The 16,396-nt window shown below is 34.7% G+C and overlaps 1 protein-coding gene across 2 annotated transcripts in view; it reads right to left on the bottom strand.

The window, feature by feature from the left end:
* LOC101893846 (chaoptin) overlaps window positions 1-16,396 on the bottom strand; it is a 193,170-nt gene that overhangs the window by 43,272 nt on the left and 133,502 nt on the right. For both annotated transcript variants that reach the window (XM_059125173.1, XM_059125174.1), the window contains exon 3: window positions 13,838-14,190. In XM_059125173.1, the coding sequence (XP_058981156.1) occupies window positions 13,838-14,190 (353 nt within the window). The remainder of the gene's footprint in view (window positions 1-13,837; window positions 14,191-16,396) is intronic.

Here is a 16,396-nt window from a genome sequence, read left to right as displayed (position 1 = left end):
AGGTATGCATACATATTGCAATCAAGAAAAAAGAATTTTCCACTGCCTTTGTCTTTACTTTAGTTGGCTTTCGTTCGCTTTTCAATAAAACGTGAACCCTGTCATTTTTCTATTAATTATCTAAAGGCTATTTTTCTAAAACTGTCTTTTTTGTGTTTCGTTTCCACTCATCTGAGTCCGAATGGCCATTTTAATAATTGCTCTTAATGGCGTTTTATTGTTTCGTCTTAAAAGCATCAACTATTTCCCAATATGCCTATCTGGGTTGCAATTATCTGCAATATCTCCATCGACGTCATTATCAGCTGCAGCAGGAACGTCATCAGCATCGTCATCATCGTCAATATCATCAGAGAAAAAGCATCTTTATTGTTTCCTTGCAACTGCTAAAAGGAGGCGAGGCAGGCATCGTCGTGTGTGTGTGTCTGATGTTGTTGTTCGGCATGCAGTGCATGTCACATGAAATAAATGTTTTCCAGTCTGGTCTAAGCATTTTGTGCAGTTTAGCGGCTGTATCTGATGAGCCATCAACTATCAGGGACAACGAACGGGAAAGAAAAACATCAGCGAACGACACAACGGAATGCAGGAAGAATGAACACCATTTGAAACCACTAAAACATTTTTGCCTTTTAACTTTGCACTTAGCTCGGCAACATCTCAGCGAACACAAACGCTCATACATATGTATGAATATATGGGTAGTGTGTGTGTGTGTGTGTAAGTGTAGCATTAGAAATGATCCAACCTAGGCGTAAAACAAATGCATTTGTCCGTTGTGTCGTTTGAACATTTTCCGACTAAAAGTTTCCATGGAAACCAACCAAAATGGACCAAAAAGAATACAGTTATCTATCAATCTCCCAAAGAGGGTTTTCAATTGTGAAAATTTTGGAAAAAACGTATAATTTAAAATTAATAGGTCTTCCACTTGTCAGATTCATAATAATCGGTTCCGTAGCAGCGTCCACGAAGGATAGTATAGGTTAGGAACCTAGAATTAGGATGCAATTTTGACAAGTTTGACCTAGTTTATTTGTTATTATGACAGCAAAAAAGGACTTGTGAAGAGTGTCGCATTTAGCATTCCTATTTGTGACAGAATGTAGTTATTAATCCTTTTATTTCCTAATACGATTTTCGGCTGGATTTTTTTTATTTATTTAAGTTTTCTGAAAGAGTTATATATAATGGTTGAGTCATGCTAATACCTTGGAAGACAGGAATGTTGGGGGTTTCCAGGTGTCTTTAAATATGATTTTTTGAGATTATATCAAAATTTTGGTTGAGAATTAAAAATTTGCAAAGTATTGCAAATATTTTGTGGAAGTTGAAAAACTGGTTTTCAAATATGAAAAAGCACAGGATTGAATTTGGGATGCAAAACCACATCTACTCCTAATATTTGAAATAATACAAAATTCCGTCATTTATTGTTTGGAAAAAGTTCAAAAAAGGGCAACACTGTCTGCTGCACTTAACCAGCAAACAGTCGCCATATATTATGGACACATTTTAGTTGATGGCTTCGTTGTGTCATGAGATTCTAGGAATTTGCTGTTTTTCCTTGATTTTGTTGGTTTTTTTGTTTTGTTTGTTTGAAGGCATCTTGTATTTAGCGTAATGTGGTTGTCAAGTTGCTAACCAACCAACACAACTTGGATTGGTCATAATCATGTTACCCCCACAAACACACACACACATACACTTGTACGCTTGTCCCCTTGGCATCCTCTCTATTACGGGCTTTTCCATTTATTGTGGTTTTGGCAAACATGTTTTTGCTGACCTATTTAGAATGGTGTTTTTCGATGTGTTCAATTTATTTGTGATTTGGTTTTTCCTTTTTTTTTTGGTTCTGCTAGACACAAATTTCTGTGCAGATAAAACAATTAATTTCATTTTTTTTTGTCTTTTGTTTGTGCTCTCCGAAAACAAAAAACAATAAATCAAAGCTGGTCAATTATGTTCAATACGGTGGAAAAATTTGAAAATTTTATTATAACAATTTTCGGTTAAATGTAGGTTAAATGATGCTGTTTTTTTTTGGTTGGCAAATCCATCGATGTGGCCATATGTTGAACTCAATTTAAAATTTAGGTTTAGTACAGCGTGCCTGTGTTTCTTTTTTGTTCTGTTGAATATTTGCATCGCTCTCGACAAATTGTGCCACATAAAATATGCAAAAATATAATTGGTATTGAAAGTCTGTGTGTTTTTTTTTTTGTGGTATTAAATTAATTTCACAAAATATTTGTTCCAAAAATATTCAAAGGGAAAAGAATTTATGCCAATCGAAATTAGAATGCATGTGTTTTTTAGGAGAAAAAAGAGAAAAATTATTTCAAAATTTGACGGGATTCCGTGAAAAAAAAGCTCGAAGCGATTGAAATGTAATAAAAAAGTTAAATTCTTGTCTGAAAGTTAAAACTACCAGAAATCGAATTGTTTTGAAAAAAATAAATGTTGTTTTTTTTGATCGGTCCACCATTTTGTAAGTTCCTAAATACCGATATCCCAATTATTTGGTTGAGCATAGATTTTTCTGAGAAATTTAGACATATAAAGCCAAAGTGTTGAATAAAAATGGGCAATAGAAATTGTTGATAACATTTTTAGGAAATTTTGAAACTGACCCATGGTGAATGAAAAAAAAAAAACTTAAAACCTACCTATATTTTTGCAGGGAGTTTGGTTTTTCTTAAAAAAAGAAAAAAAAAAAAAACAAGAAAATATCAAATACTCTTCATGGAATTCTAAACGAGTTTTTAAAAAATTTTAATTTTTTTCCATTAGAGTCGTCTAAGGAAGAATAAAATCGTCTTCGAAAAATTATCAAATTACACTCAGCAAATTTTAATTATTCCGTTAGAAGGTCAAAATCTTAAAAGGGTTTTGGGTTTCCGGGGTCAATTTTGGGAACATGGGCTTGGGAGTGCCATTAAGTGGGACCTATACCAAAATTCATACATATCTTGAAATATGTAGGTAAGAAAAATACAAATTTTGAGCCAAATCGATTAAAAAATTTAACCAAAATTTAACCCTCAAAATATGTAAAACCAGGAGTTTCCTTTATATACATGTTGAGATGAAAAAACTGCAACCAACTTCAGACTGCTATCATTTCTAATCCACTCGTTCGACAGCTGTTAAAATTATTCCAGTGACAGCTCTATATATTGTTTACCAGCGTACAAAATCATTTTGGTGAAAAATTTCCAGAAAAAAAGTTATTCATGATGGAATTCAAGCGTGATAGTGTAGTTTCTATTTTTTTTGGCTGGAAAAAGGGCTACGTTAGAGCACACCAGCATTTAAATGTGAACAAATCTTTTGTGTCTCGTACCATCGCTCATTATACCGTGATACTGGTAGTTTAGCCGAAAAATTGCTCGTGAGCTGAACATATCGCAATATTCCATTCGGCAAATATTGAAAAATGAGATCGGGTCAAATCCATTGAAATTCCAAGAAGAGCAGAACATTTTCTACCAAGATGTTTTTCCCACCAAGAAACCAAGGGCGAAATCAATTGAAAAATGTTGTCAGGACCCCGGAAATCAGGGGATACCTTCATATCAGAGTTATACCAAAACGTGGGGCTATATTGAAGATTTTTTGCATGGGTGGTTTCTTCGTAGTTAGGGCTCAAATTACTAAAATTGACCAAAATTTGCATGAAAAAATTGGCAAAAGAGTAAAAAAATACTTCATATCGGGGTATACCCTTATATGGGGGCTACTCCAAAAAGTGGACCAACATGACCAAATTTTCTATTCTTAAAGTATAGAGGAGAGGTTGAATTCCCATTTGTGTTTGGTAAAGGCCATATATAATGAGCCCTAAGAAAATCGTCCTGGAATGCCAAAACCCCTTTGGGACTTTGATCCACTAATCCAGTATTCGATCACTTCCATTTGAAATTTCCCAGACCATGACTCGAAAATTGTCGTACAGATAATTTTCCCTGATTTTCGTATTTGGCCCGATGTTTGGGAAAAATATGTCTGATGACCTTAGAGAATCTTCTGATTGAGTATAACATTGTTGGCTTGCGAACTTTGAACCACTTTAGGGCCAACCTGGCTACCTTACCCTGTTCTTAAACTGTTTTGTTTAATTTTGTCGGCATTCAAATAGTTAATCGTCCATTTATTTTTGTCCAAAATTAAATATATGTCACTAATTCAGTCCAAATAACTCCAGATTTTTTTTATTTCCGACTACCCAATTCACAGTTTTATTTTTAAAACAAATTTGAAAGCATTTCCCTCAACATTTAACGTTTTAGTGTTAATTTTAATCTATTTTGATTATTGTTAACGGAATGCAAATTAAAATTACTTGCAGCGCATCAAGCAATGGCTAATATTCTGAAATTGTAAACTTCAGGTGTACCGTGTAAAAAAAAAGAAACAGCACTCAATGGAATTCAGACAAAACGGTTTGGAAATTTAACTGCTTTTGTTTGTTATTTTAATTAGTTTTTGAAACGCTCTTAACCGCTTTGAAATGGGAATATCATCAACTCGAACACTAGCAAATTTAGGAAAAAAAAAAATAAATGTTACGCGAAACGCACTTCCCACAGGGCAGAAGCTCTCAGCAACGGTGGTGTTGGTGGTTTGCACAGGATAAACAGGACTGGAGTGCAGTAACTGAGTACATCATTTAAAATAAAATAGTTTAAACAATGGAATGCAACAACGACGATGGCAACAACAACAACCATAATGGTAAATATCTACAATAGAAGAGCAATTTAAATCTAAACTTAGTCTGGGTAATAGTAATGGCATTGTACGCCCGAGCAAATGTAAAAGTCGTCAGCGATAGCCAGCCAGCCAGTCAGTCAGCCAGTGCAACAAACGTGCCCAAGTAGAGCGTGAAAATTAAAGTTGCCACTTAAGCAGCCCAACACATTGAATAGAATCCAAATAGAATGGGAAAAGAGAGAGAGAAACCTAGAGATGGCGAGCATGGTTGCATTCTTGCATGCCATCATCCACACTAAATATTTCAGATCATTAAGATCATCTCGAAAGGGAAATAGACAAAATTTGTCATTTCTACCCTGACATATTAACAGATGACACTGATACTGTGCGTGGGTCATTACCTTAAACCTTATTGTATCTGACCGCGCACAAGATCACTGAAATGTACACCTGTAATACTTCAGGTGACCAGGGTATCTGGTCTTTGTGCATTTGTTTGTAATAGGCAAAAGGAAACGAGATATACCCGTAGTTCCTTTTGATGATCTGCATAGAATCTCATCCTGAGTCGATTTATGCATGTACGCTCGTCCGTCTGTCTCTCCACTTATTTTTGTAAACAAAGTACAGGCTGCATTTATTGTCCGATCCAGATGAAATTTTGCACAAGCCATTTGTTTGACCCATGGACGAACCCTATTGAAATAGGAGATTATCGATATCGATAATCAACATTTAGATATAGATCCCATATATATGTCCCATTTGTGTTTTATTGTGCATCAAACGTATATTATCAGCCCAAATAGTTTGACATTACGCCTGGAAATAAGTATGCCAAATTTGATCGAAATTAGTTCAGATATAGCTATAGCTCCCATATATATTGTCCATCCCATTTGATATTTTTGTCCTCAGCAGCCGTAATATGGACTCTGTAATAACGATATTTCGGGAAATATATCAAATACAGCACAGAAATACCTTTTCCCATATTTTATTGAGATCGGTTTAGATTTGTGTATAGCTTCCGCAGCTTCGTCCGATTTGCCTTTTATTGTGCACCAAACGTTCAATATTAGCCCAATTGGGATGGAATTTGGCACCTACGACCAAATTGAACATTTCAAATTTGGTAAAAATCTGTTCAGATATAGCTATAGCTCCCAATACATTGTTCATCCGATTTGATTTGCTCATGGTTCCACAAAGTTATGAGAAGTTCAAAAATATTTAATTTTTTTCAGTGCTTTTATAAAAATGTGTTTCGTTACACTTAAATGTTGCTTTATTTTCTATGCAGTTCACTTAACAATGTTAAAATAGCCTTGAAAAGTACGTTTCTTTTGCTGAAATAGAAACTAAATGTAAATATAAATGCAGAATTAGACCCTCCATTCCTTGCAATGCAAATGCTGAGCCGGCATACAAGCTACAGTCTTAGCCATTGTATGTCCTTTACTCAGCTCATTTTTGTGTCTCTATCCTTTCGCCCCATTCTACCCCCTGCCTGCCCCACCACAATTTTATATTATTTCACGTGAAGAAAATGAAACAAAAATGAAAAACAGATTTTTAGTTTCACTGTTATGATGTTAAAACAAGCGGAAAACTAAAGAGGAAATGCAACAAGGAAATTACAAAAACGAAACAAACTTTATGACGAAAAAAAATAACCCACAATACAATACCCTGTAATGAAACGAAGGAACAGAGGGCTGGAGGGAGAGAGAGAGAGAGAGAGTAGCAGAGGTACATGGCAAAAGTACGAACGAAGCCAAGTCCAATTTAATTAATAAACATAAATGGGCAAAATAATTACCGTCATATAGTCCTCATAATCATTAAAATAATTGAATCTTTTTTCCTAGTCCTCGTCTTCTTCTTTTTCGGCTTTAATAAAATTGTTGAGAAATATATATAAAGGAGAAAAACAAACTGAAAAGAAACTCAGGCAAGAGACAAAAATAAACCAACGGTTAAGGTCAAAATACCAATTAGAATGGTCAGTCAAGCAATATTTTCAAACTTCAAGATAAAACTCATTAACGAGTGATGATAATGACTCGTTGAAAATGTTCACCAGTTGAATGTGTATTTGAGCAAGTAAAAACCGATTTAAGTTCGGACGGGTCAAGCTTTTTATACCCTCAACAAGGCAAAATATGAACTATGGCCAACTTCATGATCACCTGCACTTGTAAAAATACTACCTCCAGATCTAGATTTTACTTACACAAATTGTTATTTTTCCACCCTGAACTTGCCTGTTGCATTTACACAAAACAATTCGTGGTCGGAAATTTTCGTTTTGCATTGCTGTTACTTTTAAGTTTGTAAAAACAACTTAAATGGTATCAGTCGGTTTTGCCGAAAGCCTTGCTTTATGTTTTTTCAAACTATTAATCGTTTATGGGAGATGTAGCGGGCCAATATTGTCAATTTCGTATCTAACCTAAGTCTAACATTAATATTACAACGACTATTTTCTTCTTATTTATGACATATGTGACAATCATTTGGAAGATGTTGACATATGTGTGAGGTACCATTTATAGCGGACCGAGGAATTTTGTTTAATCAAATACTGATAAAAACATTGGTAAGTGCAAGATTTGAAAGAAAATCGACCATTTATTTCCAATTGTATGCGAATAAATGATAATCAAAATTTTCAACTTTTGTTGGGAAGGGGACAGGGCTGATAGGTTACTTATTCACACCAGATCCACAGTTGAGAGAAAGATTTAAATATACCAAGTCTTATGTTAATAGAAATATTGGAATGTTCGAAGTTTAGAAAGAATCTGCTGCTTATCTCGCATTTTATGAGCATTTTGGTTACTTAAAATTTTAAACCCTTCGTGGGTGAGGTACCAGAAGGAGTAGACCAATATATCCCATCTTCACACCACATCTTTCGAATGTAAAAAATATTAGAATATTTGAAATTTTAAAGAGAATCGGATGCTTATTTCGCTTTTATGAGCGTTTAGTTATTCAAAACTTTGACTCCTTTGTGGGGGAGGTACAGAAGGAGTGGGCCGATATCAACCATCTTTACAACAGATTTTGTGTTAATAGAAGTATTGGAAATTGTGAAGTTTAAGTTTCTGTGAAGTGAAGTTTTTGACCCTTTGTGGGGTAGATACCAGAAGGAGTTGACCGATATTGTCTATTTTCGCATCTGACATATCACTGACAAAAATATAACGGATTTGGTCTAAACAGACATAGGATCTAAAACCGTTATTTCGATAAGTTTGACCGTATCAAATGTACATACACCCTGTAGCCATTTGCTTGAGGGTATAAAAAAACTAAAAGGAAATTGACAGAAAATTATCAGTGCAAGCTAGTTTTTCCATTCCCCTTATCTCTCTCACGCACATAGAGACATAAAATAAATTCGAACAACAGATGTGTCTGTCTAGTTTATAGTTCAGTACACCAGCTCTTGAAAGTATGAGTGATTTCATATATTTTATAGCACTCATACGCATTTTTTTTCCATATTTCGATTCACGATACAAGATAGGGAACTAGGTCGTTCGATCGACCTAGATTTGCAGAACTCTAATTGAAAAAAAATATATTGTAAAATCTAGAGTGCACAACAGGTATTTGGGGACTATTCAAAAACATGAGCCTTCTTTAGCATTCTTGTGTGGATGCATTAAATCATCTAAGATTTTAAAATACAAAATTTCCGGTATTTCGTTGGGAAATCAAACTTTTTGTGACTTTAAACAATACATTTGCCTATTTCTACATAAAAACTGCTTCATAATTTCACTTAGAAAAAAAACCGAACTCTCATAATTACCCTCCCCAAAAATTATGATTGTTTATTATCCGCCGAGTGATGAACACCTACAGTATTATAATATTTAACATTTATTATTGTGCTGCAAATGTACCCGCCTTCCCGGATGCTATATTTGAGATCTGAGACATTTTCTTAAAACTTGTTTAATTATTAATGGCATAATTTTGAATACGAATCCTTGATGAGTTTTTTTTTGCCTTGCCCAATACTTTGTTCATCTTCTTTTCCTAATTCCATAGTTGGCCTGAATTTGCCATTAGATTAATGCTAATTTTATACCTTTTTCATTTGCCGTCTTTTGTTTTGACATTTCTTCGTTTAATTTCAGCTCATTTTTGTTAGATCATAAACAGTCTACTTTGCTGCTTCTTATCAGCCTTTTTTTTGTTCTGGATTTTAATTCTCCATTAAATTAACCATATTCTCCCAGCCTGGATGGTTGTTTTTTTCTTCTTTACTTTTGGTGCTGATGTTGTTGTTCCTTATGCATCGCAGCAAATAAGTGAAACAAGAAAGAATTAATTAAATTCATTTGAAAATTAAAAATTCATTTAATTTTCCTCAACCCAAATACTTTGAAGAAAAAGAACAAGAAAGTGAAAAAAGAAAAGAAGGAAAAAAATGCAGGAAACTCATTCCCAAGACAGACTTTGGTGAGTTATTCAACGGCTACGGTCTGATGTTTTTTGTTTTTTGGCTCTGAAAGTTTGTCATGATTTCTTCATTAGCTGACTGACATCAGCCGTTCATTTGCCGAGTTGACTTGCTAAGGTTGGGAAGGTTTAAGGGCACCTTGCACCAAACTTTGACCACCTTGTACCTCGTGAAGTTAAAAATGCTTTCATTTCGACGTTTCTTCTAATTGCTTTATTTCTGTCTGTTACTCACACAGACACACGCGAAGTCCTGAGGATATCTTGTCTCCTGCTGCTCTCCAATACAAACCGAATACAATTTCCCTGATTTTCATTTGTGTATTTTTTTTTGTTCTGTGTTTCTTTCTTAATTTCTTTAATTTCCAACTTCAATCAGAGTCTTGGTGTATATTTTAATGAATCTTTACATACGGAAGTGTCCTTTTTTGGTGGTCTATAGCCGCAGCAGCATGAAACTTTCAGTTCCTTGAGGAATATTAATTGGGTAGAGGCAGGACAGGGCAGGCCAGTGTGAAGAGAGTGTTGAAAGAGAGGCAATAATGTGCAGTAATTTAAACAATGACTTTTTCGGGGGAAAATGTGAAAAATAAAATTGGACCGTCTTTTCATTGTCGTCGGAGTTTTTCTTGGCTCTTTTTTTTTGGCAAATTGAAAATAAAACATTAGCCAATTAGTTAAGTAAGAGAGAACATTGAATGAAATTGTTAGTTTTTTCTTCTTGTCTGGTCTAAAAATATAAAAAAAATGTTGAAAAGTAAATTATTGAAATCGTGTCGGAGGAAAGTTAGTTGTGAGACATTTTTTTGTGTTTTAAATAATTTCACGAATCTAAGGAAATCTGTACGGGCGTGGGAATAAAGGCGGGATTTCAAACAGGTACAGCAGGTACTGGTTTCAGAAGGAAGTTCAAAAGAAACCTATAACTCACCGTTTTTGTATGACAGCCTCGAATTCAGAATCGACGATGTACAGTGGTCGATTTAGTAAAGTAAAGTAAATAAATAAAATAAAATATAATTTAGGGGTAGATTATTTTTCAATTTTTACTCGGAATCAGCTGTATTTTGAAATTTAGGGTTCTCATTAGGTATAATTTCGTCTCGCAAAAAAGTTTTTGCCGCAATAATTGAACGATCAGTTTTTTTTTTTTTTATTTTCAAGGCTAAATTAATAATATTTCCTTAAAAAATATATTTTAACAATTTTTCCTTCCACATTTTCATACTAACCTTAGTACTTTGTAATATTATTATCAATATGGGCAATACCAGCCAACTCCTGGCGCCTCCCACACAAAAGGTTGACATATTCAAAAAAAAAAAAAAAAAAAAAAAACAATATTTTACTGTACAGAGAGAGAAAGGATAGTTAGATTTTTCTCGAAATTTACGACTCCTAATATTTACATCAGTGCTAGGTCAAGTGCGAAAATGGACAATATCGGCTCACGCCATTTTGTACCTCTCCCACAAAGAGTCAAAAGTTCGAATAATTATAACTCTGATAAAATGTGAATTAACAGTCCGATTGTGTTCAAATTAGATTACACACATCACAGTATTTTAATAAACCCAAGGTCTGGTGTGAATATGGTACAGATCGGACAATTCCTTCCACTCCTTCTGGTACCTCCCCCACAGAGGGTCAAAATTTTGAATATCCATGAAGTTTATAAAACGCATCTCAATATTTTTATCAACACAAGATCTATTATAAAGATTGTAGAGACTGGACAATTCCTTCTGGTGCCTCCTCCACATAGGGTTCAAGATCATGAAAACCCAAAAGCTCAAAGAAAGCGAAATAAACATCCAACTCTTTTCACACATACACACATTTTTTCCAACACAAGATCTGTTTGGAAGATGATATATATCTGTGAACCCCTTCGGGTGCCTCCCCAACAAAGGGTCACAATTATCAATTCTTATATCTGTCATAACGTGGTAAACAAGTCAGCGATTCATTAAAACTTAATGTATTTAAATATATCTCTCTTTGCCAGAAACCTGAAATCAATATGGAATTAATGATTTCGGATTAAATTGGATATAAATGTTCGATTTTCTTATAATTTTTCCCATACCAATATTTTTATCGGTATTAGATGAAGTATGAAAATGGCAAACTACGGCCATATATTTCATATATTTCATTTAATGTGAATAAAGTAGTCGATATAGTCCAAACCTGGCACGTCGCAATATTTATATCATATTTATTTAAGTCCGATACAAAATTTACTATATTGGCCCATTTCTTTGGAACCTACTCCATGGAGGGTCAAACATTTGCAAAGTCATAATAGAAGTCAAAATATATTTAAATAATCGAATATCGGCTGTCGACAATACCGACTGATGCTTTATTTTGTACCCCATAGATTAGAGTCCCTAATACTCAATTATGTATATTTGAAATACATTTCATTAAAAGCTTTATATTTAAAGCTTACGAGAGTACAATTTTTCTTTACGTACTTTATTTCTTTTTAGAATTTTTCCTATATTTCACAAAATATAAAGCATAACAAGTGGAGAAAGATGTAAATGTATATAAGTGTGGTTGTAAGATATAGAAGATTTTTCAAAAGAATTTTGGTTTTACGTAATTCTTTGGTTCTTCTTCTGTTGAGCTTACGATCTCGTCACTTAGGTAAAAAAAATTGTCATAGAAGTTATTTTTAAAATTTCTCTGGGAAGAATATCCCAGACAAAAAACAAGGAACTGATGAGGATTGGTGGGTCTTTCCGAAACCTAGGTATTTCCTATCTTACCCCCTGGTAAACATTACCATCGTTCTCCACTAATAAACAAACGTTGTATTTATAAAAACAACTATAAAGGGATTAAGCCTGACCATTTTGCAACAACAAAATACTATTGTATCCCGAACAAACAAGCCTACACTGTTCTATCTGCGTATTCTCCTCCATTTGACATATTAAGGATTATTTTGGGTTTTAAGCGAGAGCGAGTTTCCTTCCCTTCAAATTCAAATTCAAATTCAAATTTTCAAGATTTTAAGTAGTTTGGCTTAAATTTTTAATTTTACAACATTTTGCACTACAAGCATAAACACTATATTTCATAGCTCCACCTGGATTAGAAACTATGGATTTTCGTTACCAAAAAATTAATTTGGAAACAAGCTTCGACGGGCTGTTGTATATCTCAATTTAAATAACTATTTGTTTAAACAAAGTAGAACCTGTGTTTTTTCAGATCTTATATGTATTCTCTTATTATTCTTTTTCTCGTTTTAACCCTATTTGTTGCCTTCTTATTATATGCATTTATTTCTGTTGTTGGTATGGGTAACCCCCTCCACACCACCATCCTCTTTATATTCGGTCATATTTATCAACGCCTAAAAAATTCAATAAAACCATAAAAATGTCCCTTTATGTTACATTTTTCGTTCCAAATCATGTGTGTGAGTGTGTGCATCGTTCGATGAACGGGTTGCAACTGACACACACACACACACTCGCAACCTTTACATAATGACACGTCACTGTGTATACATGTAATGGACCGAAAAAGTAATAGGTAAACGTTGCAACTGTCATGCTTTCATAAAGCTCTTCAGCGCATTAGGTTATGTTTCTTCGGCAAACATGAGAACGCGTGTCTCTGTGTGTGTGTGTGAGTGCGTGCGTGTTCGTGTGATGCTAACGGCTTCTGTCTGTTACCTAGAGACTAAAAGGGCAAATTGCATTGCCGTCACCGCAATCAGTGCAATCAACCATAAAAACCACTTTGCAGCAGCATCATCCCCATGATGCGACTGATATATCGATGTTGTTGTCTTTTATGTTGATGCCATGGCGTTGTTGTTGTTGTCGTTGCTGATGGTAAACATTGACTACGGTCTGATGACCGAACAATAATGACAAAAACAACACCGGCACTATCTATGCATGAGAATATGCTTAACCACTACCTTAACGGTTTTGATCGTTACCTCTCTCCCTCCACCGGCCAGGGTAACTCACTCTCAGGCCCCTTTTACAAGCAATCGAACAAGAGCAATCAAACGAACACACTTTCAACAACCTTTAACATTCAAATGCCATTATCAGGCAGTCAGGCCGGTCCACTTGGCACTCTGCTACATGTGTTCCGTTTCCTCTTCTTGCTGCGCCACGTTTTTAAAAGGGCTTCCTGTAAATTAACATCTCTGCCATGACCGCTTAAAAGTGACCGCAAAAAATCAAAAGCCTTTAAAACAGTTAACCAACAGAGCGGCACGCACGCATTGACTACGCCCACATCGCCTCGTAAATAAGTGTTTGCATGGGGACTTTATAACAACACAATCTCTTGTGTTGTTTGTTCACACAGGAGAGAATCACGACGGGAAGGCCATCGTGGTTAAGATCGAACACACACACACTCACTTTGCTTCGTGTCGAATGCGTGCTTACACATAAGGCAATTAATAATTTTCCCATAGCTGGCCTTTTTTTAATGTCATGTTGGCCCTTTAATTAAGAATGACAAAGGAAGGAGTTTTTTTTTCGCCGCACAAGAAACTGTGCACACATCGCGTAGGCCTTCCTTTGGGTCTCTCTACTCTGTTACTGGAATTTTCCGGGCTTACCCGTTGTGTAAATATTTTTCTCACCTGGAAATTTATACAGCTCCACCTCGTTGCAATTAATTTCGATAAGCGTCGTTGTCTCATTCGGTAATCCGGCACATTGACACATGCTATTTAGTGGGCAGGAGTAGAGTATGTCTTGAGGCTGTGAATTGAAGAGGTTGGCAAAGCTGCCACTGCCACCACCACCGGCATTTGGTATCACAGGTGGTGGTCCCCGGGCTGCTAACAGGTTGGAAGCACTGCGAGGCACTCGATAGCCAGGACCTAGAGACCCAGGACCACCGCCATCGAATTTCCAACAATCGGCTGTATTGCGAAACCAATACAGCAGTGAAATGGAAATTATTAACAGCTGAGGACGTTGATAATCCATTCTGTAAAGAGAGATGAAGAGAGAGAGGGTTATTACATTCGATGACATATGATACGTTTTGGAAGTTTTAAATATAAATATGCAGGGTGAGATGTAAAACTGCAACAAAGTCAAACGCCATCATTTTTATATTTTTTTAATGCTATTAAAAAAATATAAAAATTCATTTATTTATTTATATGTTGCAATGAAAAAGCCATTAGGCCAATAAGTATCACAACTATCAGAAAACTACAAAAGTGTACTCCAAAATAAAAAAAAAAAAAAAAAAAAAAAAACATCTTAAAAATATTACATAGTGTATCTTAAAGTAACCTAAGAAATCATATGTAAAATATGGACAAAAAGGCTCCCCAGCCAATGAAAATAAATTTAAGTCTATTGCTGGTAATAAAAAAAAAACAATATTGAATCAAACGATACAGTATCGTCAATATCATTAACAAACAAATTGTTAACCTCCATTTGCCTCTACAAAGTTTTCAAACATGCGGCGAAAAACACCGCGGGAAAACGAGAATTGTCGTAGCTCAGCTGGAAGCTGATTCCAGATTCGTGCGGAACGAACTATGAAAGATCTTTCATATAGAGACGTAGAAAAATGAGGGAAAATTATTTGCGTATTCCTAGTAGACCGAGAGAACACTAGCCGATCTCGCTGAAAACCGGGAAGATTTAAACAGATAAATTTATATAGAAATGAAACCACGCGTTGTTTAACAAAAGTAGAGAATGACACTCCTAGAAAGAGGACTGCATGCGCAGAAATATGGTCAAAACGACGCAAATTATAAACATATCTTACAATGATGTTAAAAAGTTTTTCTAATTTCATTAAATACTCATGTGTTGTACCAGAAATCACTTCAATGCAGTAGGAAATTACCGAAAATAACATAGAATGAGCAAGATTTCTCTTTACAAATAAGGGCAAATAGAAATCAGTTGAGTGTAATTTTCGTAGCATATTTATAATTTTGGGGTACAGTGCATCAATATGCAAAGAAAAATCAAGCTTGGCATCAAGAACAACACCTAAACAATTTATGCGGTCAACAAAATCCACCACTACACCATTAACCTGTATATTAATACCGCTATTCAGTCGGCAAGGTGAACCAAATATCATTGCTTTTGTCTTAAAAACATTTACTACTAGATTATTATTTCTCAACCAACGTGAAATATTAGCTAATGTTGTATTTATGCTATTCTCTAGTTGAAAGTCTGATTGACCTTTAAAAAATAAATGAATGTCGTCCGCATACATAAACGGATGACAGTCGCAATTAGTTAGAATGCTACTAATGTCATTGACATATAAAACAAAAAGAAGCGGACCTAAAATTGAACCTTGAGGTACCCCGCTGTAAATATTACGTAAGCTGGATGCCTCGCCATTATATGAAACATATTGAGAACGTCCAGATAAATATGAAGCAATTAATTTACAAGAATTACTGTCAAATGCATATAATGAGAACAGTTTCTCAATCAGAATTGAATGATCCACACAATCGAATGCTTTCGAAATATCCAGCGCAACAAGAACACCACTATCACGTCCATCAATTGTCTCTCTAATCAAGTCAGTTAAGTCTACTAAAAGTGAAGTAGTGCTGAGACCACGCCTAAATCCATATTGATAATTAATCAAAAATTTATTGTCATGTATAAATGATTGAATCTGCATCCTTATGAGATGTTCAGCAACTTTAGAAAGCGACGGTAGTATACTTATAGGTCTCAAATTCTCAATAGTGTTCCTTCCTTTATTTTTGGAAATAGAGAAAACCCTAGCAATTTTCCAGTCATTTGGGAAGGTCGATGTTGTAAACATTGTATTAAAAATATAGGTGAAATGTCTAGAAATATATGGATAGATTAATTTCAAAAATTTAATGGGTACTCCATCAACACCTACAGACTTCGATTTGACCTGCTGAAAGGCTTCAAATACATCTATCTCGAAAACACAATTAAAAGAAAATGTATGACATTGTCTATCAATATCTGGAAAATCAACAATAACATTACCAACACCATTTTCTTGAGTAAAATATTCATTCAAAACATTAACATCAAAGTCAGTTGAGAGGTTGACGTCCTTGTCAACGATACCACCGGCATGAAGTTGTCTCCAGAGACGAGTAGCATTTAGTCCATTGAAAATTTTTTCATAATATTTTTTACGTTCCTTTCTAAGA

Source organism: Musca domestica, unplaced genomic scaffold (assembly GCF_030504385.1).
Source record: "Musca domestica strain aabys unplaced genomic scaffold, Musca_domestica.polishedcontigs.V.1.1 32, whole genome shotgun sequence".
Taxonomy (NCBI): Eukaryota; Metazoa; Arthropoda; class Insecta; order Diptera; family Muscidae; genus Musca; species Musca domestica.
Note: the sequence above shows the minus strand (reverse complement) of the source record. Positions and strands in the feature narration are given on the sequence as shown.